This window comes from Lynx rufus, unplaced genomic scaffold (genome assembly GCF_022079265.1).
Source record: "Lynx rufus isolate CCGP_SWC_20201006 ecotype Redwood Valley unplaced genomic scaffold, mLynRuf1.p SCAF_25, whole genome shotgun sequence".
NCBI lineage: Eukaryota > Metazoa > Chordata > Mammalia > Carnivora > Felidae > Lynx > Lynx rufus.
Genome location: NW_025814840.1, coordinates 12,896,073 through 12,918,038, shown reverse-complemented (window position 1 = coordinate 12,918,038; position 21,966 = coordinate 12,896,073). Strand labels below are relative to the sequence as shown.

The window sequence follows — 21,966 nt, the reverse complement described above, 5'->3', positions numbered from 1 at the left end:
GGGGAGGGGCAGAGAGAGAGGGAGACACAGAATCGGAAACAGGCTCCAGGCTCTGAGCCATCAGCCCAGAGCCTGATGCGGGGCTCGAACTCACGGACCGCGAGATCGTGACCTGGCTGAAGTCGGACGTGTAACCGACTGCGCCACCCAGGCGCCCCTAGGCATGAAAATAGTTTAATGTCAGTTCTTGTTTTGAACAATTTTATATTTCACTACTATGGTTTTTTTTAATGTTTATTTATTTTTTGAGAGACAGAGAGAGAGAGAGACAGACAGACAGAACATGAGCAGGGGAGGGGAAGAGAGAGGGAGACACAGAATCCTAAGCAGGCTCCAGGCTCTGAGCTGTCAGCACAGAGCCTGACGTGGGTCACAGCCCACGAGATCATGACCTGAGCAGAAGTTGGACACTCAACCGACTGAGCCACCCAGGCGCCCCTATTTCACCGCTAGTTTTTACTTACAAAGTACTGAGATAACTTACTTGCAGGGATGGACTAAGACAGTCTCGCAGTATTTCCTGATGATTTGGTTCACGAACTATTTCGAAAATTTGCTTTCTCTCTTGAGAAGAGTGGGCTGGTGACACAATATGGACCAGGAGTCGGCCAAGCTGCATTCTGAAGGTTTCCTTACAAGACCATAAGATTTTAGTCCACTGCTGCTTGGAACCACTGGTTCTACCTGAACCCTTCAAGCAAAACAAGAATGCATTAGGATCAGACTTCCTAAGCAATAATATACTAACCTCTCAGAGCCCTAAAGAAGATTATGGGACATGTTTTTTTGTAGATTTTTTTTTAGTAGTCAAAATTAGAATGACACATACATCCCTACAAACGGGTGGTTATACTAACATTTATAACAGCAGTGCTCAAAACAGCCAAGAGGTGGAAACAATCCAAATGCCCACCGATGGATGAATGGATAAACAAAAAGTAATATAGACATAGAATGAATATTATTAAGCCTTAAAAAGGAATGAAATTCTGACACATGCTTCAACATGAACTTGAAAATACCACGCTAAATGAAATAGCCACACACAAAAGGACAAATATTGTCTGAAACATTGTAACTTATATGAGGTGTCTAGAAAGTTAAATTCATAGAAACAGAAAGTTTAACAGTCGTTATCAGGGGCTGGGGGAGGGGTTATGAGGAGCTGTTGTTTAATGGGTACAGAGCAGTTTGGGATAATAAAAATGTTTCAGAGATGGACAGTGGTAATAATTGCACAACAATGTGAATGCACTTAACACTAATGAATTATACCTTTAAGAATGGTTAAAATAGGAAATTTTATATCACTTGTATTTTTTAAAAAAAGAGAGAGATGGATTAAGAAGCTAAAGTCATTTAAATTACCTAGGGCTTAGAAGTTAAAAAAAAAAAAAGAACCATCAAAAGAACAATAGATTGACTGATTTTACAATATGAAAGAGAAAGATTCATTATAAAGAATATTAAAATACTGAGTAAAACGGTCGCAAACTGACAACTACATATAAACTGACCATCAATATGACCATCAATGTTCCTTGACAAATAACCAGACAAGCTGCTTCAACTGTGGCCCATTGGAGGCTAACCTGATCCTGATCAAGTCTCCTCTATCTGGTTTAAAACTGGAATCAGGGGGTGCCTGGGTGGCTCAGTCGGTTGAGCGTCCGACTTCAGCTCGGGTCATGATCTCACAGCCTGTGAGTTCGAGCCCTGCGTCAGGCCCTGTGCTGACAGCTCAGAGCCCAGAGCCTGTTTCAGATTCTGTGTCTCCCTCTCTCTCTGACCCTCCCCTGTTCATGCTCTGTCCCTCTCTGTCTCAAAAATAAACGCTAAAAAAAAAAAAAACAAAAAAACTGGAATCAGTACATTTCAGAATTTATTCTGAGTTTTGGAGCTGGCTCTCCAATTACCCCCTCCTGAGGGCCCCGGGTAAATCATTTGTCTCTAAATAAAACCTGCAGACACCCCAATCTAGTTTAGATTTAGAGACTGGCAGAATCATGATTTATGAGTTCCACTAGAATAAGATTGGCTTTCGGTATCTCTAAAGTGTACAGACTGATTTTTCCCCTGGGGTCGAGCATATGTAGCCCACAGAAACCTAAGCGTGTCAGTGATGAATGGAGCCTGATACTTGTTAGCATCCTCTATGCAATTGTGAAGGTGTCAGATATGTGTAAGCCAAGACATAACCTTCCTAGTAATTCATAATAATAATGATAATAATAATAATAATTCAAGAGTAAGCAGACATATAAAACACCTACTCCTTTTGTGTAAATGAACACGTCCCATGCAATTAATTTACTTACAATAGATATTTTGAATCCTTCTACCAGATATGTGAATATCTCCTTCTGAAATGGATTGAAAATGGAAGGCTGTTCCTGATGAACATTTTCTTCAGAGATTTCAGTCTGGGAAACTGAGGTCTTGCTTTGAGTCGCATTTTCTGGAGTACTCAAAATGTCAATAATGTCTGGATTAAACTCTTTGAATTAAAGGAAAAATAAAAAATTAGATAACTAGCCATTACAAACGGTAAAAATATTCTATGGAATCACCAATTCCATTGTCACTATATAAATGTGCAGCGAGAGTATTAGACGTAGAAGATACAATACCCTAGAGAAAGTAAATTCATCAAAAACAATGTAGAAATTTAAACCTACATAAGTCATACAATTCTGAACTAAATATTTACTTTACTAATGAAGATGATTTAAACTGTGAAATTATTAAAGCTCCAAGGTTCTTGTACAAACCAAACATAATGACCACGTGACATTTACATTAGTTGGATGTGCACAGCCATTTCAGTGCATGTGCTGTACCATTAAATCTGAGCATGTGATAAAAATGGTACAATTTCAGAGTTTAGCCTGGGATCCGGTTGCCCCAAGTACAAATTAGAAAAGTTACGAAGAAGAGCCTTATTTGTATGTATTATGCTTTTCTAGTGATGAACAATTACTGTGTTCTTCTTCCTGTTTTCTTGGGGTTACTTGAACATTTTTTTTGAATTCCATTTTGACGTATCAATAGTGCTTTTGAGGGTATCTCTCTGCATGGTTTTTTAGTGGTTACTGTAGGTATTCTGTTTTATAAATAAATACATAAATCAGTAGCCCCTAGAGACAAATGCAAATTGAAACCACAATGTGGTATCAGTAGACATCTATCAGAATAGTGAAAAGTAAAAATTGTGACAATTCCAAATACTGGTTAAGCGTGTGAAGAAAAATGCATCACTCATACATTGCCGCTGGGAATGTAAAATTTGACAGTCATTCTGAAACATTTGGCAGCTTCTTAACAAAAACACAGCACACAACCTCCCTTATTGCAGGAGAACGGAGACTTACACTCACACAAGAACCTGCATGTAACCGTTTCTAGCAGCTGGCTTTATTTGTGGTAACTAAAAACTGGAAAGCAGCCCTGATGGTCTTTCAAAAGGTGAATGGCTAGGCAAACTCCAGTATGTCTGTACTGTGGAAAACTACTCAGCAAAACAAAGAAGCAACAAACTGCTGATACGTGCAGAAGCCGGGATGACTCTCCAGAGAATCACCCTAAGTGAAAATAGCCAGTCCTAAAAGGCCACACACGGGATGATTCTATTTATGTAAAATTCTTGAAATGATAAAAAATAAATGGAGAAGAGATTAGAGGTTGCCAGGGACTAAGGAAGGGGTAGAGGTGGGAGCAAAGCGGGTGTGGCTATTAAAAAAGCGACAGGGGTGCTGGGTGGCTCAGTAGGTTAAGCATCGAATTCTTGGTTTCTGCTCAGGTCATGATCTTGCGGTTCTTGCTCTTCTCATGGGTTTCAGCTCCACATCGGGCTCTGTGCTAGCAGCACAGAGCCTGCTTGAGATTCTCTCATTCTCTCTCTCTCTCTCTCTCTCTCTGTTCTCTCTCTCTGCCCCTCCCCTGCTCATGCTCTCCCTCCCTCCCTCTCAAAATAAATAAATAAACTTCAAAAAACCCCCACAAAAGGCAACAGAAGCACTCGCATGTGACAGAAATGTTCACCTTCTTGACTGTATCAATGTCTATATCCTGGTCATGACCCTCAACTCTAACTTGGCAGAACCCACTGGGGGAACTGGATAAACGGGATATGGGATCTCTCTGCAATATTTTTAATAATGGTATGTGAATCTACCATTATCTCAAAGAAAAGTTACGAAAATATATTGGAGGTGCTGTCCTGTTTTAAACTCATTGGTCACTCTAGGCCTGCATTTAACACATTAAGAAGTAGACTTTTATTCAAGACTATTAGTTCCAAATAAATTCTTTAAAAAAATTTTGTTTAAAGTTTATTTATTTTTGAGAGAGAGAGAGAGAGAGAGAGAGAGAGAGAGAGAGAGACAGATAGACACTGAGCACGAGTAGGGGAGGGGCAGAGAGGGAGACACCCAATCCAAAACAGGCTCCAGGCTCTGAGCTGTCAGCACAGAGCCTGATGCAGGTCTTGAACCCACGAACCGCAAGATCATGACCTGAGCTGAAGTCGTATGCTTAACCGACTGAGCCACCCAGGCACCCTGCAAATGCATTCTGTTAATAGTGTAAATGTTACGAATGAAAAAATGAATGCTGTTGAGAATTTTGAGACCTCATCAGTTTCCTCTTAAATTATTTCCCTTTTAAGTGCATATGTGAGCAAGCACATATTCATCCTCTAGTCCCACCTTGATAAATAATCCTGTTAACTGCTAAAATGGTGAGCCTCTGTAGTCTCTGAGCAAGCTCTGTCTCAGATGCCTGCACGGGGTTCTCCTGGCTCATTCTCCGTTGCATCATCACATGCAGTTCATCGCTTGCCACTGAGCGCATTTTCATCAGGAGAGAGTCAGTCTGAGCAAGGGGAAATTTTCGAGCACCTTCAAGTATATAAATTAAAAACATCAAATGCCAGAGTTAACAGGGATCAAGGAAATTATTTTTGCTGCAACGTTTTGATTAGTGGACCACGAAATAAATCTTCACTAATACAAAGGAAAGAGCATGATTCAGAGAAAGTGACATTTCTCCCTCGTTAAAGAAATGCAACAGTACTTCTGATTTCAAAGTCCAAATCAGAATATTGAAGCTAGGGACATAGCTTAGTGGGATGGACATCGTTTGGCAAAGTTTGAGTTTTCTGAAAAACACAAAAGAGTTAGAAGGGTATATGTAGGTAGTTCAGAATGTTCCGACAAAACATTTTCAAATACTGTTGCACTTCCTTGTGTTCCAAAATAATCAATAGGTTTTTAGAGCACATCGTGTTTCAGTAAGAACATTACTATTTCCAGATAATTCCCATTGTTGAATTTTATAAAGTAGTTTTGAAAAGCATATATAAGTGAGATAGTGGAAAGCAGTCCAATGAAAGTGAAGAGATTGGAAAGGTGAGTGTAATTCCAGTGCTTTGCTATTGAAATGATTTGGTGCGTATGCATCATTTGGAATTCAATCCTACAAAGCGTTCCCTGAGCAGTATCTCCTCAGATCGAGCAGTTAGGAATGTCATTCCTGCATCATCACTGCACCTGCTCCGAAAGGTACCACACAGGTAGTGGATCCAGGAGGATGTGGGGAGAACGAATCTTGATTTAACGGACTGAAGGAGAAAGGCATCGGAAGTTGACCATAGGAACCAAAATGACGTCTTGGTCGGTGAGGAATAATGGAACCCTTCATTGGAATTGAACCTTTGTTTTAAATGATAAAAACATGTATCAATTTCCATAAATAGCTTCCATACACATTACTTACATATGACTAAATTATGATAGGTTTTAACGACTCCTCCTGTAAGATATTTAAGTATTTTAATAGCACTTTAGATTGTCCAGTATCTCAGGTACTCAGTATTTATCAGTTAATACATGTTGGCGGGTGGGGTTGCGTTTGAGACAAAAACAAAGCAAATAAAAAATATTCATATCCAGGATATATTCAAGAGTAATACTGTCAGACTACGTCTTCAGTTTAAGTAGATTCTTCCTGATGTCTACATCTCTGGCAGCTTTCATGCTGTCTAAGCAGCAGATAATCCTAATTCAGAGGCAGAGCAATATACTGAGTAAGAAAATGTGAGGTCTTCACAACTACACATTTGAAAAAGAGGGAGGGCATTTCAGCACCGAGCTGGGGTAGCCTCAGATATACTTCTTTCAAAGCCTCAGTTCCCTCATAGGTTAAGATGTAGATTAGAAAGTAAAATAGAGCTCATCTCAAAGGTAGATATTTTCACTATCTGATATTTTATTAAATGTATTTGTTTACAGGTTTATTGACCATTTTCTACAGTAAAATGTAAGTTCCATGAAAGCATAATACCTGACATGTGGATGGTGCCCAATAAATATTTGATGGTTGAATGAATGGATAAAGAAGGTTGTTCTATGGATTAAATAGTAAAGAAAATAATGGATGTAAAACACAATGCCGATCTCATACAAAGCATCAAAAGTTGTTAATGGTTGGTATTGTTACTGATGGCTGAAATATAAAGGAAATTCATTTGTATGTGGATCATAATAACACAATGTATATATTTATATTTATTTCTGACAGTTTATATGTATGTATAGCACTTTAAATAATACCCTAATGCTTATTTCTACCTTCACGAAACAAGGTGATGCGTCAAGTTTCTCATAGTGATAAGCAGACAAGTGGGAAAAAAACATATAAAAGAACGTACATTGCTATGCTGTTTATAATAGCAAAAACAAGTAAAAAGTAAAGTAAAGGGATCAAGGGATTAAACAGTAAAGTAACACAAAGTTGTTTAATAAACACAAAGTTATTTAAACACAAAGTTGTTTAATAAAAAGTAAAGGGATCAAAGGGATTACTGTAAGACAAGTAAAAAAAGAGAAACTTTTGGTTTATTGATAAAGATTAGGAAACAATTGATGGCAAATCAATACAATAGATTATTATGTGTTCATTAAACATAAAGAGTATTTTTATTATATGGGAAGATGTCTATAAACACATTAATTAGAAACAGAAGGTACAGTCCGATACCATTTAGTGACATCTCTCTCTCTCATCTATACCAAAAAAAGATACAAAGGCTAAGGAATTTGAGATCTGTTAACTGGGTAGTTGGAACCATTGAGGCTGTTGAGCAAGATAATGGCACACGAGCCAGGCTGTAAAAAGATTAATCTGGCAATCAAAGAGTATCTAAGAGTATGAGAACTTAAAATCTACATATGACGAAATGCTGCGGAAGAAGCTTCGGTCCCAAGCCGTGGATATCCTGGCGCTGACAGTCTGAGGAGACCTGTCGATGACCAGCGCAGGGGGTGTGTGGCCAGAACAAGCTGCAGCTGCCGGCTGTCCCCGCGAGCCCTGCTGGAGGTGGGGGGGTGGCCGTGGGGCTGGGGTGTCACATGTCTCAGCAGTGTGCAGTAAATGCTAAGTGTGTCTATTTAGGAAAAAACCATCTCCCCAAAACATTGACCACTAATGAGAACAGCTTGCTTCAAATCTTGGAAGGAACAGCTTATTATATCTCAATGATGGACATGATGGCAGTATAAATCCTTCTTAGTAACTTAGCATCGTGAGCGGATAGACCTAAATGGGCTGTTATAACCATGCTGCTCCAAGGCACAGGAGCTCTGGTATCTTGCAGCTTTTGCACCTACGGCGTACAAAGCCGATACCCTTTTGACTGAGAATGAAGAAATAAAACACAGTCTTTCCCAAATATCTGTGTAGAACAGTGCGGAAGGAATTACAAAGCAACAGCATAACACATATAAAGTGGTATTTCTCAACTGGATTCAGAGACAGGATTTAAATAAGGGCCGTAGTCAAACCAGGAAGAATCGGTGGGAGAAACCCACAAGAGATGGTCCTAGAAACACGACAGGGCTGGAACGAGCAGATGTGCTGTAGGACACGGAGGGAGGAGTGTGGGTGCTCCTGTTCCAGCAGGAACTTACTCCAGTGCTTCTATAAAATGCAGGAACTGGTCTGGTGCACTTTTAAGGTCTTTTTTTTTTTTTTTTTTTTTTAATCAAGCTTGAACTCTGTAGGGCTCTACAAACCTCATGCGGCTTACAGCAACTGCTTTTACTCAGATACAGTGACAAATTTAAGCTCAGGATAAGAGACCAGAGTCAGGAAAAAAAGGAGAGTAAGGTTTAAAGAAAGGACTACAAGTCCGTCATGCACTTTAACAGGACTCACACAAACAAAAAATAAACAAGGACAGGCTTGGAGTTCCGCAGGGCTCTGAGGCTCAAGGTGATAAAAATTCTGGTATCAAAAGAGAGAGATGACAGACTGTTAGAGAAATCACAGAACAAAGAGAAAACAGCAAGAGCGCTGCTGTGGCAGCCCTGGCGTGAGCGGCTCAAAAACGAAACCACAGATCTAGGTACAAAAGCGCAGAAGAAATGGACATGGCAATGAGAAATGTCGGCAGGAAAGAAACGGCTCCTGTGACTCACGATACTGGCAACAGAGCATTTTCCTGTATCAAAGGAGGGTGAAATTCCATCCAAGCAGTCACTGACTATCTAAGGAACCCTGCAACGGAAAGGTGGTCCGAAAGCCATCTTCTGGCATGTGGTCAGCTGAGCATGACTGCTAGACTTGGTGAAAGGCAGAATGCTACCTAGACAAGAGAGGAGGTCAGTTCAAGAGGAGAGGCTGAGTTCAGATGTCACATTAAAGAAGGATGTACAGGGGCGCCTGGGTGGCTCGGTCGGTTAAGCGTCCGACTTCGGCTCAGGTCATGATCTCGCGGTCCATGAGTTCAAGCCCCGCGTCGGGCTCTGTGCTGACAGCTCGGAGCCTGGAGCCTGTTTCAGATTCTGTGTCTCCCTCTCTCTCTGCCCCTCCCCTGTTCATGCTCTGTCTCTGTCTCAAAAATAAATAAACGTAAAAAAAATAAAAAATAAAGAAGGATGTACAGGGGCAATAAAGTTGTGTGGCTGTCTTAGAAGTTTTATTTACATAGCTTATATTTAACATAATCTAAACATACTACTGCAAAAAAATGTATATTTAATAGCTTTTCTCTACAAATGAGTTTTTCACATGGTTGTAAAATTTCACATAGCACTGAACAAAACAAAGTTGTTTAATACAGGTAGAAGAAAGATTTGGATTTAATTTAAAAAAAAATTTTAATGTTTACTTTTGAGAGAGAGAGAGAGAGAGAGAGAGAGAGTGGGGGAGGGGAAGAGAGAGAGGGAGACACAGAATCCGAAGCAGTATCCAGGCTCTGAGCTGTCAGCACAGAGCCTGACGTGGGGCTCAAACCCACAAACTGTGAGATTATGACCTGAACCAAAGTCAGACACTCAACCTACTGAGCCACCCAGGCTCCCCTGATTTGGATTTAATTTAAAGGCCCTTAAGATTGTAAGGGTGATTAAACTTCAAACAAATTACCAACTACTCTGTTTGGGGATACGCATGTGCATTTGTGTGTATATATATGCTGTATATCCGTATCCATCCATATATATGTATGTGTATACGTGCATGTGTGTATAGATCCTATGTGTGCGTGGGGAGGTGTTTATACTGTCTTTCCGGATTGTGTGCATAAATGTCACAGAAGATTTTGCGGGAAAAATAAGGAAGGCTAACGATATTGACACTTGCCGATATGTGCTAAATCACAGCAAGTCCTGATGTCACATGCACTCTACCCACACCCGAGCCACCATCTTCTCCCGTCTGGACCGCTGCAGTAGCCTCCTATCTGGACCCCTACATTTCTTGCTCTCCGCTAACCCACTCTCTACACACAAGCCAGAGCGGTCTTTACAAAATGGAAACCTGCTTATGTTAGAACTCCCCCTTAGGATAAGATCGTTAACGCGGCCTATATGATTATCTATGCATTGGCCCGTGCCATCCTATACAGCCCCATCTGGCATCGCTCTCCTAAATCTCTCCAGAGTATTCCACTCTGGCTAAATGACTTTATTTCAATTCCCTGAAGCTTAGCCTTTTCCTGCTGTGCAACATTCCTTCTGCCTGGAAAACTCTCTGACTCTCTACCTTGCTAGCTCCTTTCTCTCACCCTTTACATCTACACTGAAATCTCACTTCCTCAGATACTTCCCTAACTCCTGATGTAAACCACGTTGCCTATTAGAGTCTCTACTCTGATCCTCTACATTTCTCTACTATTTTGTAATCTCTACAAGTGCAGAATCTGTGTCTGCTTCTAATTATCACTGTATCTTCAACATTTACACAGTGCTTGGCACACAGTAGTTGCTCAAGAGATAACTGAACAAGAACAGCACTGAAAGAAATCAGTAGAATGGTTTTTCCAGGGAGGAAACCTTTCTCAAATTTTGTAGTTTAACTTTCTTTTTTTTTTTTTTTAATTTTTTTTTTCAACGTTTATTTATTTTTGGGACAGAGAGAGACAGAGCATGAACGGGGGAGGGGCAGAGAGAGAGGGAGACGCAGAATCGGAAACAGGCTCCAGGCTCTGAGCCATCAGCCCAGAGCCTGACGCGGGGCTCGAACTCACGGACCGAGAGATCGTGACCTGGCTAAAGTCGGACGCTTAACCGACTGCGCCACCCAGGCGCCCCTGTAGTTTAACTTTCTAAACTAAAAGATATTTTAAAAGTGTGAATGGCATCAGAGTACAGGAAAGTCATGCCACCCTCAATTTATAATTATTAAAATATTATTTCAGTACTCACCAGCGATGCTCTTCCGCGGTTGAAATATTGCATGATGAGGAGGAGAGGGTAACCGGAATGTATCTGCAAGGTTTTCAGAGTCATGATTTGCTGTGGTCCTTATAAATTCCATAGCAGCTTGGAGAACTCTAAACTGCAGTGCAACAGCCATACCTGAAAACAGAAGACACTAGAATGTTTTCAAGCTATGTGGATGTTAATTTTTTACACTGAGTTGCTTTTTATTTTCATGCAACATCTAAACTGCCAGTAATGTTTTATTAGACATAGATTTTAAAATTTTGATCAATATGGGTTCCTGATAGTAAACATTTTTAAACTGCCTTTAAAAGAAATTTTAAAGCAAATTTCCAAATGGTCACTATAAAAAAAAATTCAATGGAAAAAAACTAGCTCACGAATTTATTTCCTCTTACACCGTTGTCTTAAAGAACAGGCTTTTAAATATATAAGGCAAAATTGAACCAGAAATTGTCACATTTCATACTCATTTAATATTTGCCATTAAAGAAAACTAAAGAGGATTTTTATTCAACATAAACCTTTTAGTTCTACTTGGTAAAAAAAAAAAAAAATCAGAAACTTTTTTTAATGATGTATTGCCAGCTACTGATCATATGAACGTATCGTTTGTTTAATTTTTGCCACCTAAAAGACTTCTTTTTAAAGCTGATAGATATTATCACAAAATGAAGGATGAACCTTCAGTAAAATAGCTTCCACAAGAAAGAGATTTGGTTCAAATGACATTTTTGGCTCCTCTATAATCCCAACCCCGGAAATCCATAAAAACTAAATCTTACTTTGTGTCCTCTTGTTTTTGCTATTTTGAAGATAGCCAAGCAGTACGATGAGGTCTTCGATGACTCTAAAATACTGGGGGCCTGAGGAACTGCAGGCATGAATGGTCACTGCTACGAAAAGCTGTTGTATATCACAAGCAAGCAATTTGTATTCATTCAGAGGAACGCTAAAGAAAAAGAACAGAAAATTTAAGGCAAAGAGAACTGGTTTAAATTCTTGTTCTTCCAGCATTTGCTCACCCATTCAGTATTTATTCGTGCCTACTGGATGGTGGGGAGTTTGAATTGCATGCTAGAAACAGAAATGAGAAAACATGCTTTGACTCCTGTCAAAAAGTCTACTGTCTTTTCTTTTTAAATGTTTGTTTATTTATTTATTTTTGTGTGTGGCAGAGAGAGAGAGAGAGAGAAAGAGAGAGAGAGCGCGAGTGAGAGGCAGGCACTGAGAGAGAGAGGGAGACACAGAATCCGAAGCAGGCTCCAGGCTCTGAGCTGTCAGCACAGAGCCAGAAGTGGGGCTCGAACTCACGAACTGTGAGATCACGACCTGAGCCGAAGTTGGAGGATTAACTGACTGAGCCACCCAGGCGCCCCTGTGCCTCAATTTTTAACCTTGATAACCTTAGTATATGATAGTAAGCCTGAATACTTCTCACCATTTATTTTTTCCAAATCAAGCCAAGAGTCAGAAATGGTAACTGTTTGGGGTCAATTAATAGGGTAGCATGTAACGACATTCAGTAAGTACAAGTTATTAAAACAAAACAACAAACAACAACACATTACTTTCAGAAGCCCGTAGGCAACTCTTCCCACGTGCTGTGTTATAACACATGCATTGTGTTATAATCAAGACTACGTATTTTGAGGAAATAAAATACTTTGTATTTCTTATATGCCCAGCACACAAATCCTGAACTTAATAGGTACCCCCCCAAAATTGAATGGAACTCAGTACAAGGAGTCTCTCTTGTACTCAGAGAGCCTCCCTGGCTTCTGCCTTCTCTTAAAGGTTATTGTCTGCCTTCTCTTAAAAATTATAGATAATATTTAATGCCTTAATGTACAGTAATGTGCTTCTAGAGATTTATATTTTAACATTATGCTAATAAAAATGGTATGCTGTACATCATAAACGCAGAAACCAAAGGCACAAAATCCAAGTAGAAATACAATCTCCTCACATATTTTTTAAGGCCATTAATCAATTTGGTAGGCAGCCATTTGCCAATGTACTTCTGGAAATGAGAAATTAATTTATGGTAGTAGAAAGCAGGAGCATCATAGTTCAAAACATAAGTGTTTGAAGGGAGACAGGTTCAGTTTTAAACCCTGTGCTATCCACTAGCTACGTGATCTTCAACAAGGCTCTCTCTCTTTCTCTCTCTCTCCAGTCCTCAATTTCCTATTCCTTCTGGGGTAATAACTTTTATAAGACCATTGTGGAAGCGTGGTAAATCTATTTAAAGACAGTTAAATGTATTCAACTTGCCTTCAGGTTCTAAACACCTAAAAGTAGGCCATATACACATCTTCCTTTTCAGTAAACTTGTTGAAAATGATAGAAAATATGCCCCCTCCAAATACAATTTAATTAATCCAATCTAATTAGTTTGGTAGGAAGGATATTCTTTGAAAGTGTTTTGAAAAATCGGATGCTTTAATGTAACCTATTACTAAAGTCTTTCCTTTCTAAAGTATTTGTCAGATGACACAGTTTTGTTTTTATTTTTGTTTTAGTTTTTTGAGAGAGAGACTGAGCGCAAATGGGGGAAGGGCAGGGTGGCAGGAAGACGAGAATCTTAAGAGGCTCTACGCCCAGTGGGGAGTCAACACAGGGCTTGATTCCATGACCCTGGGATTATGACCCGAGCCCATATCATGAGTCGGATGCTTAATTGACAGGGCCACCCAGGCGCCCCTCAGATGATAAAGTTTTAAATAATGATTTAAAACTTACTTTTCTTCTAATCCATTCAGGGCTGCTACTGTATTACATAACACGTACAGTAGACCATTATCCAATAACATATCTGCTACCTTAGAACAAGAATTTAATATTTGGAGAAGAAGTAGGAGAGCACTATGCAAGAGCATGTTGTCATACAGAGAGGTCTCTATTAGGCCCAGAACAGGAATGACAGACCACTTCTGAAACAGTCCCATGTTTTTCACATCTTCCAGATCAAATCTGCAATAAATAACACACAATTAAGAGCACGTTAGAAGCAATTAACCACTAAACAAGGAAAAAGGATTGCAGTGTGGGTCATTTTGTTAACTTGATTTTGAAGCTATAAAAAATAAACGTGGAGAGAAAGGAATCTCAACCTGTAAGATCACTGACCTCTCCAATAAAATACAAGTATTGCTAGAAGTCTGTCCCAAGTTTGTAAATATACAACATTCAAATGAAATATGATACAATTTCATGGTTTTTAAAAATTTTAAGCTTATTTATTTTGAGAGAGAGAGCGAGAGCGAGCGAGTGGGTGTGTAAGTGGGGGAGGGGGAGAGAAATAGGGAGAGAGAAAATCCCAAGCAGGCTCCGAACCGTCAGCGCAGAGCCCAGTGTGGGGCTTGATCCCACGAGCTGTGAGATCGTGACCTGAGCCGAAATCAAGAGCTAGATGCCTCACAATTTCATGGTTTTTAATTGACTTGCTTTAATTTGTCCATAGGCCCTTATGTGTCCAAAAGAACCCTACTTCAGGGGCCTATATAACAAGTGCACAGGAAGTTATTGTTAATTGATTATTAATAAAACTATTAACAATAAACTAGCATACAATTACTAGCATAATCATGATAACATACAACATACATAATTTATATAATAATTATATACTATTACATTAACATACAATAATAATGATGATGATGATAGTATCCGAGAGACAGTGAACTAGTAAAAAGAGTTCTGGTGAAAGGAACGAATCCTGAGTTCCTGTCCTGAGACTATTTGCCTCTGTGATGGAAGGAAATGTAAGCATTTTGTACCTTATTTTCCTTAACTGTCAAATACGTGTGGTGACATCTGCCCTACTTTCTTCTCAAAGCTCTTGTGACAATCAAATGAAATACTGCAGAATTGCTTTGACAGAGCTAAAAGCTGTATGCAGATGAAAGTACTGTTGTCATTACTGCAATCAGTAAATTCCTCAAGGTCTGAGTCAGTCTACTTAATAAGCAGAAGACACCTAATAATGAGGAGACACACATTTCTCACTGCTTGAACACAGACGGGGATAACAGTTGCACTTCGTGGCCCAACCAGGAATTCCAGGTGAGGGATGACTCTTCTCCCAGATGACCCGGAGGCTGAGGGATGGGGGAAGCCTCTCTAAGGACCAGTCGTGTGATCTACTGCTGGGACAATGGGAGCCACCTTCTTTTCAGTTACCCTCCTCGTGTTAACACTACATGTCAAATCCTAAACGATCACCTTCTTTCCTTTGATGAAGCACTGGTTTCTAGTTTGTAACTAGTGAATGAAATACAAAGGCAGAAGTTAGAAACAATGCCACATGGAAAATAATAAATTGATTTACCTGGAAATACTTTTAGAGGATTTTTTCTAAAAATGACCAAATAACTTTGTTAAGAGTCCGCTTAACAAATTTTATTTTTAAGACAAAAGATCCCCAATGATGGTGGAGGGAAGAAGCCACTTACTCTTCATCAAGGCCAATACGTCGACCAAAGAACATTTCAATGAAGCATTCTAACAATTCCTGAGTTCCCCGGTGAAGATACAACTGGTTGGCTAGCAAGGAGAAGCCACGGTTCTTTAGGAATTTATCTTTTTGTTCCTTAGAAGCTCTATTAAAATATGCATCTAATAGCTAAGAAAAAAAAATTAAGACAATTTACATAATGCACTAAAATTTTATATAATGTAGACAAATCAGACAATACTTGTAAGTTGTTATTTAATTTCATATGTATGGAGCACAGAAAGCTAAAAAACAATGCCACCTCCATAGCAAACCAAAAATAATCTTTGTTTCTGACTAGTTTGGAGTGCTCACGCTGACTTTATCTTGGAGACCTTAATACTTTCGTTATGGGGAAACTAACTTTTTAGTTGAGCATTGACACCTGGTAGATTGGTAACCTTAGTCGAATATAAGTACAAAAGCTATGCTTTATTCTGAAGGAAAAAAATCGGCGAGCACTGTACTATCCTCTCTCTCCACACGTGTGTGTGTGTGTGCATGTATGTATCTCTCCTAGACTTCTACTTCCAGACTTCAGGATGGATTCTGTCCTGAGCACAGAGCCCTATCTCCACCCTTCCCTAGCATCTTAAATGCAACATGTGTAAAACTCAATTACTTATTTTCTTTCCACACTCATGTCTTTCGTGGTTCCTGTCTGAGAGCACACAGCAGTGCCATGCTCCTAGACTTCACGGCTAATTTTATTGGTGGCTCCTCCAGTCCTGATTCCTTACGTGTGATTACTCATTCCAGCGAATGTCTCTCAAATCTGGGTGTGCTCTGACTTGCCACTTGCCCGAATCAGGAACTCATCATTCTCCCCTGGACTACGGTGCAAGCCTGCTAAACAGAATACTTCCACGTCTCTCTCCCCTGCAATCACTCCCTCACAGTGGTGACAGACTGACTGTTCTTCCCAAACACACATCTGTTTGCTGCCCTACTTAAAAAGCTTTCTGAGTTTATAGCACAATACAAGATACACTTTTTGTATGAATCCTTCTCTGGTTCCCCCCATCACAATTAACTGCTTTTCCCACGCTCCCATTCTTCTGTATTAATATTCCGTTGAAGCACTCATCACCAGAAGTCCTTACGTTTTACTTAGTGGGGTCTATGTCTCTCTCCCTCACTGGACTATAAGCTCGTTGAATGCGGGGCTTCTACCATTCCACCTTGTATCCACATAGCAACTAGCCCAGTGTTTTGTACCTGGGATGGAAGCTCAAAAAATACTGGGTTGAATTGCAAGTGATTAAAAAACATCCTACATCAGACGAACTAAAGAAAATGAGAATCGTTACAAGACCCTTACAATATTGGCCTGTTTTCTAACGGAAAGCATTCATATGAAACGCTTATTCATTCGACACTATGCTTAGTCCCTAGTATATACTAGGCACAAGCTGCCCGCCCTCATGGAGCGGAGACTCCAGTGTGGGAGACTGAAAGATCAAGCACACAGGTCAACTAAAAAGATAATTACAAGACAAAACGAGGATGCTATGATAGGATAAATGAGGAGTAGGGTGCTAGAGGGAAGCTATTCGGAAAGGTGATCAGGTCTCCGTAAAGGTGACACCTGAGCTAAAACCTGAAGTAGATGTTTAAGATTTGATACTACACTGCAGGGAAGGTTTCCAATGAACTATGTGTTCCTTACAATTGGTAGACTTAAAAAACGTATTGATATGAATCAATATATGGAGGAGAGCTTAAAATTGCATGATAATTCATATAAAAATATGAGAAAGAAGGAACCAACTACGGTTGACCCTTGAACAACATGAGGGTTAGAGGTGCCAGCCCCACCCCCCACAGTTGGAAATCTGCATATTACTTGACTCCCCCAAAACTTAACTACGAGTAGCTTATTGGTAACCCGAAGCCTTCCTGACAACAGAGACAGTTGAGTAACACACATCCTCTATGTTATATGTATTCTATACTGTATTCTTACAATAAACTAAGCTAGAGAAAAGAAAGTGTTATTAAGAAAATCATAAGGAAGAAAAAATATATTTACAGTACCGTATTGTACTTATAAAAAAAAAAGTCCGCATATAAGTGGACCCACGCAATTCAAAGCTGTGTTGTTCAAGGGTCAGCTGTGTATCAGTTCATTCTTCCTTAGACTAAAGTTTTAGGTCTACTTTAACAGATACATTCAAGTTTTAAATCAAACGCACATTTATTTTTCTGAATTAAAACAACGCATCTAGAATTGGCCCTTACTTTAATAACTCCTTGTTGTATAGCAGGTGATGGGTGGTTCACAAGGACTAAAAGCGTGTCTGCCTGGATGAGCTTGTCCATCACATCTGGAAGCATAACATCAGGCAGGATGAGAAGGACTCCACTGAGGAGCTCGTATAATCCACAGCAGATAGGTACCAGACAGTCTTCCGTTACGCTAAAACAGAGACCCCAGAAGTCTTGTGAACACAGTATCAGGAAGAAAAGCGCACGGTGATTTCCTTAAGAACTGTGAGGAGCAGCAGTAATTTCAACATGTGAAACAAAAGGTCACACAAGTAAAAAAAAAATGTTGACCTGTGACTAACAACCTTGCCATCACTTGTTACCATTTTATTTCTCACCGATCTACTTTAGGCACAGGGCCCACTAAACACCATTCTATTCCACAGCTATGACGTGCAAGAGGGTGGTGGTCACCAGCCGCTTGCGCAAGGGAAACTATCTAGAATGACATAAACAATTTGGCCCTTTGGTCACACTAGCCACGTTTCGAGGGCTCAACAGGCACGCGTGGCTGGTGGCCCCTGTACTGCACAGCACAGGAGAAACATCCCCACCACCGGGGAAACTCTTACTGGGTGTTGCCACTGGCTACTGTAAATCTTATAGTTTTCCTGAGGAGTTTTTCTCTAAATGTAAACCACAAGGCACTTTTTCTTTAGGAGCCATTTATGGTTTAGCCTTTGGTAAAACATGGAATTCAATATTATTTAGTATTAGACTAAAGAGAAAGGTACCTTTCTGTTTGCTATGAATATATATGTTGTATATGAGAAGCGATGTAAGACATTTCCACAAGGGTAGACATCCTTCAAAGAAGAGTGAAAGAAAAAGTGGGGGCGGGGGGAGCATGCGAAAGCAGTGAGTACCTGTGAGTACTTGCAGTGCGGCTGGAGTTAGGCTGGTAACTGAGGGAAAAGGCGAAGTTTTCCCAGTCATCCGGGTTCCTGTCAAGGAGACTCGGCCAGCGTCCAACGGCCGCGGATCCGTTGTGTGAAGGAAAAGCCAGCCCCAGGCTTGCGATAGTGCTGTGGCTCTGCTGGAATGAGGCCAGTCCCTTCAGGTGATCAGGGCGGCGTGGGTAGGACTCGTCATCTTCTGATTTGGGTTCTGCTCCCAACTCTTTGTGATCTACTCTGACCCCCAGAAATTCCAAGGGTCCTTTTGGGACACCATTGACAGAAGCGTGGGCGGAAAGGGCAGGTTCCGTTTCACACACGGTTTTTGCGGACTCACAGCTACTGATGAATGTATCCTCTTTGTCTTTCTTCAGTGTCTCGGAACTCACCAGAAAATTCAGTTTCTCTGCTTGGGAAGCAATGTAATCATCTGCAATATTTTGTAACTCGTCAATACTACAACCCAAACTTCCAGTCAGTTTTTGTGATTGCATTTGAGGTGAAGCAGTAGGAAATGCTGGTAGGCTTCTAGAACGCAGAATGTTGGCGATCGTCCGTTGTGGGATAATCCTGGAGGAATTGTTTCCTGGAGAGAGTAGACAGAAAAACACTCGTTAAAAATCTACTAAGTGGGACCACTTGTGTCCTGCACTGTCAGTCACAACCACAGCAGTAACCCATTTATCTAGCGATGCTAAAGAATCCACACAGGTTAATGTTAACTACTGCTTAACATTCTTTTTTTAAAAAAAAATGTTTACTTATTTTTGAGAGAGAGAGAGAGCGTGGGCATGTGAGCAGGGGAGGGGCAGAAAGAGAGGGAGATAGAGGATCCGAAGCGGGCTCTGCATAGAGAGCAGAAAGTCTGACGCGGGGCTTGAACTCACAAACTGTGAGATCAGGACCTGAGCTGAAGTCAGATGCTTAACCAACTGAGCCCCATTACTGCTTAAAATTCTTAAGTGCCCCAACTATTTTTTCTTTTAACTACTTTTTATTAAAATCTCCCAAAAACGTATGTCTTTTCCTGTCTCCTTAACAAAATACAGTGTTGACTGAATGATTCAAAGTCATTAGGATTAATGGCTCTACTATCGTGAAATTAAGTGAAACTTAATTTGCCTCAGGCTAGCAGTCACTAGGATGCAGTTTGATATGGTGTGAAAGTGTGGGCTTTGCAACAAGAGAGAACTGGATTCAAGTGATGGTTCTGTGAGTTAGGTGGTCTTTTAAGTAAATCATTTAATTATTTGGGTATTAGTTTTTACAAATGTAAAACGGGGGTTCAGAATATCTTCTTTGCAAGGCTGCTTTAAGGATTAAGTGAGATCATATTTGTGATGCTCCCAGCATAGTGTCTGGCATATAGCAGGTGCTCAATAAAGGGAGTAATACCCATTCTTGCTGTTATTACTACTAGACCAAATGGCCCTAGACCGTTTTGTCTCTCATCCATTTCCGTAGTCACTTCTTCATGAGAAGCAATGGCGCTTTGTCTTCCTGTGATAGCTGTCCAGTTTGCTGCTTCTAGTACTCCATGTACAGGGAGACCAGAAAAATCACTGCCATTCTCGGTGCACGGTGGTAAAGCGAGTGCTGTTCAAGGTGTGGTTTGTGGGCTAGCAGCACGGAGATCAGCACTACCTGTGCGATTGTTAGAAATGCATACTCTTTAGGCTCACCCTAGATCTACTGAATCAGAATGCATGAAGGAGGGCCCAAAGATCTGTGTTTGAACAACTTCTCTGGTCATTTTTTTTTTTTTTCATGCTAAAACTTGAGAAGCACTGATATAGAGTAAACAGGCACTGGGTGAACTGTTTTAGAGCACAGGCCATTTGGCAATAATAGTTCTATAGCTCAGAAGTTTTTCCTAATTATTTCTACATTTTGGCTGGAGGGCTAAGGCTGCTAAAAGATTCTGTTCAAAGGATGTGGAAAAAATGGGGGCATGATTGTATTTGAAAATGTACATTTCCTATAAAATTCCAAATAAAACTAATTAAAACACAGCCTTAAAATACTATAATAAAAGGGCATAAAATGTGCTAGCAAATAACTGAAACACTTTGGGAGAGAAACAAAACTGGAAATTAATAGCTATATATATATATCCCGTCCTATCTATTCTTATCTCTGCCTAACTTGCACTACTGATTAATTTATGCTAGAGCCAAAGATAAGACAGGTTGGGCAGACAATAAGGGCAATGTCTCAGGCTAGAAGAGACCAGCTGTCAGAAAAGGAAAAGATATACAGCCGGTTGGCAACTAGGAAACACGTACCTACCTACTGTTTTCTCTATTACAGATGAGGTAGTCTGTTAAGAGTGAATTAGGAAGACAGAAAAGTACTGTCTTAAAGATTTAAGCTTAAAGACTTGAATAGACTTTCTATGGAAAGAGAAGAGGGAATTGATTTTGAACTTACTGAAAAACTACAGGGCAGCATTAAAAGGCCAGCTACAGTTGGAGACCCTTGTAAAGACAGGGATTCTCTCTAGCAGCTTTCAGCAGTATGGGGATGGTTAGATGGAAGCAAGGTTGGGGTTTTTAGGTCAAGAATGCCAAAAGGCCAAGGGGACGAGGGAGCTGAAGACTGTGTCCAGGAAATGACTGGCTAATGAGATGTAGGCTGGATAGGGAAAATAGGCAGAAGGGAACACGGGATGGTGATAAAGAAACCAGAGAGGAGGTTATTGTCAGAGAGTGGGATCCTGGAGTTTCAGAGGTGAGAAGTGTTCTTGATGAAGTCCAAGACAGAGGCATGCATACTGGTGGATAAAGGAGAAGGAAAGGTACCCAGGGTCAAGGGGCGAGAGGTTGGAGCACCGGATGGCCATTACGTGGCGAGTGAAATTGTCTAAAACGATGTTTAGGTAGAAGGGAGAGAGTAAGGCAAACAGTTTTTGAAGAAAATGGGAAAATAAATCGGAAGCTTAATGAAAGACAAATGACTATGATAAAAGGAAACAGAGAATTCCAGAACAAGACAGCACGAGACTCATCTGTTTCCTAAGTTTTCTGCAGTATCTCTGGTTATACTGGGTGTGAGCCCTGATCCCAGAGAGTAGTGAAATGGATTCCTTACATATATTCTACAATTTTTAAGTCTAACCTTCCATTTATTTGGTCTGAATGTCAGTATATCATACTGTTACACATGCCAAATTTATTTATCTACAAATACTCAGAGCTAAATCAGGAAGGGTTACACTTTCATTATTGTTATAGTTACCTTCAGGGGGTGAAGCAGTAAAACCAGATGGGCTTATTACCATAAATCCAGGACTAGTAACAGACTTTCCTCCACTGCTAGAATGTCTCAGGTACATGATTGACTGTACTTTCTCCTGAAAGATCTTGCCATCTGGAATCAAAACAAATTTTTGAAACAGTAAAATTTTTTTAAAGGAGGAAACAAAAATACAACTTTAAAAGCAAATCACTCAATATACATTTTTACAAAAAGATGTTCAAAGTGAAAAATATGGCATAGCTTATACTAACGCACATTTGGTATGTAAGTACACGCTATAGTTCTTACTACGTGTAGATTTTTTGACTATTATTTGCCA

The 21,966-nt window shown here is 40.1% G+C and overlaps 1 protein-coding gene across 5 annotated transcripts in view; it reads right to left on the bottom strand.

The window, feature by feature from the left end:
* Positions 1 to 21,966, bottom strand: part of LYST (lysosomal trafficking regulator) — a 177,439-nt gene that overhangs the window by 62,838 nt on the left and 92,635 nt on the right. For all 5 annotated transcript variants that reach the window (XM_047088713.1, XM_047088711.1, XM_047088715.1 and 2 more), the window contains 10 exons: positions 21,627 to 21,758; positions 18,360 to 18,975; positions 17,467 to 17,644; positions 15,185 to 15,354; positions 13,470 to 13,700; positions 11,510 to 11,676; positions 10,707 to 10,859; positions 4,707 to 4,898; positions 2,319 to 2,497; positions 485 to 691 (listed from right to left, as the gene is read on the bottom strand). In XM_047088713.1, coding sequence (XP_046944669.1) covers positions 485 to 691; positions 2,319 to 2,497; positions 4,707 to 4,898; positions 10,707 to 10,859; positions 11,510 to 11,676; positions 13,470 to 13,700; positions 15,185 to 15,354; positions 17,467 to 17,644; positions 18,360 to 18,975; positions 21,627 to 21,758 — 2,225 coding nt within the window. The remainder of the gene's footprint in view (positions 1 to 484; positions 692 to 2,318; positions 2,498 to 4,706; positions 4,899 to 10,706; positions 10,860 to 11,509; positions 11,677 to 13,469; positions 13,701 to 15,184; positions 15,355 to 17,466; positions 17,645 to 18,359; positions 18,976 to 21,626; positions 21,759 to 21,966) is intronic.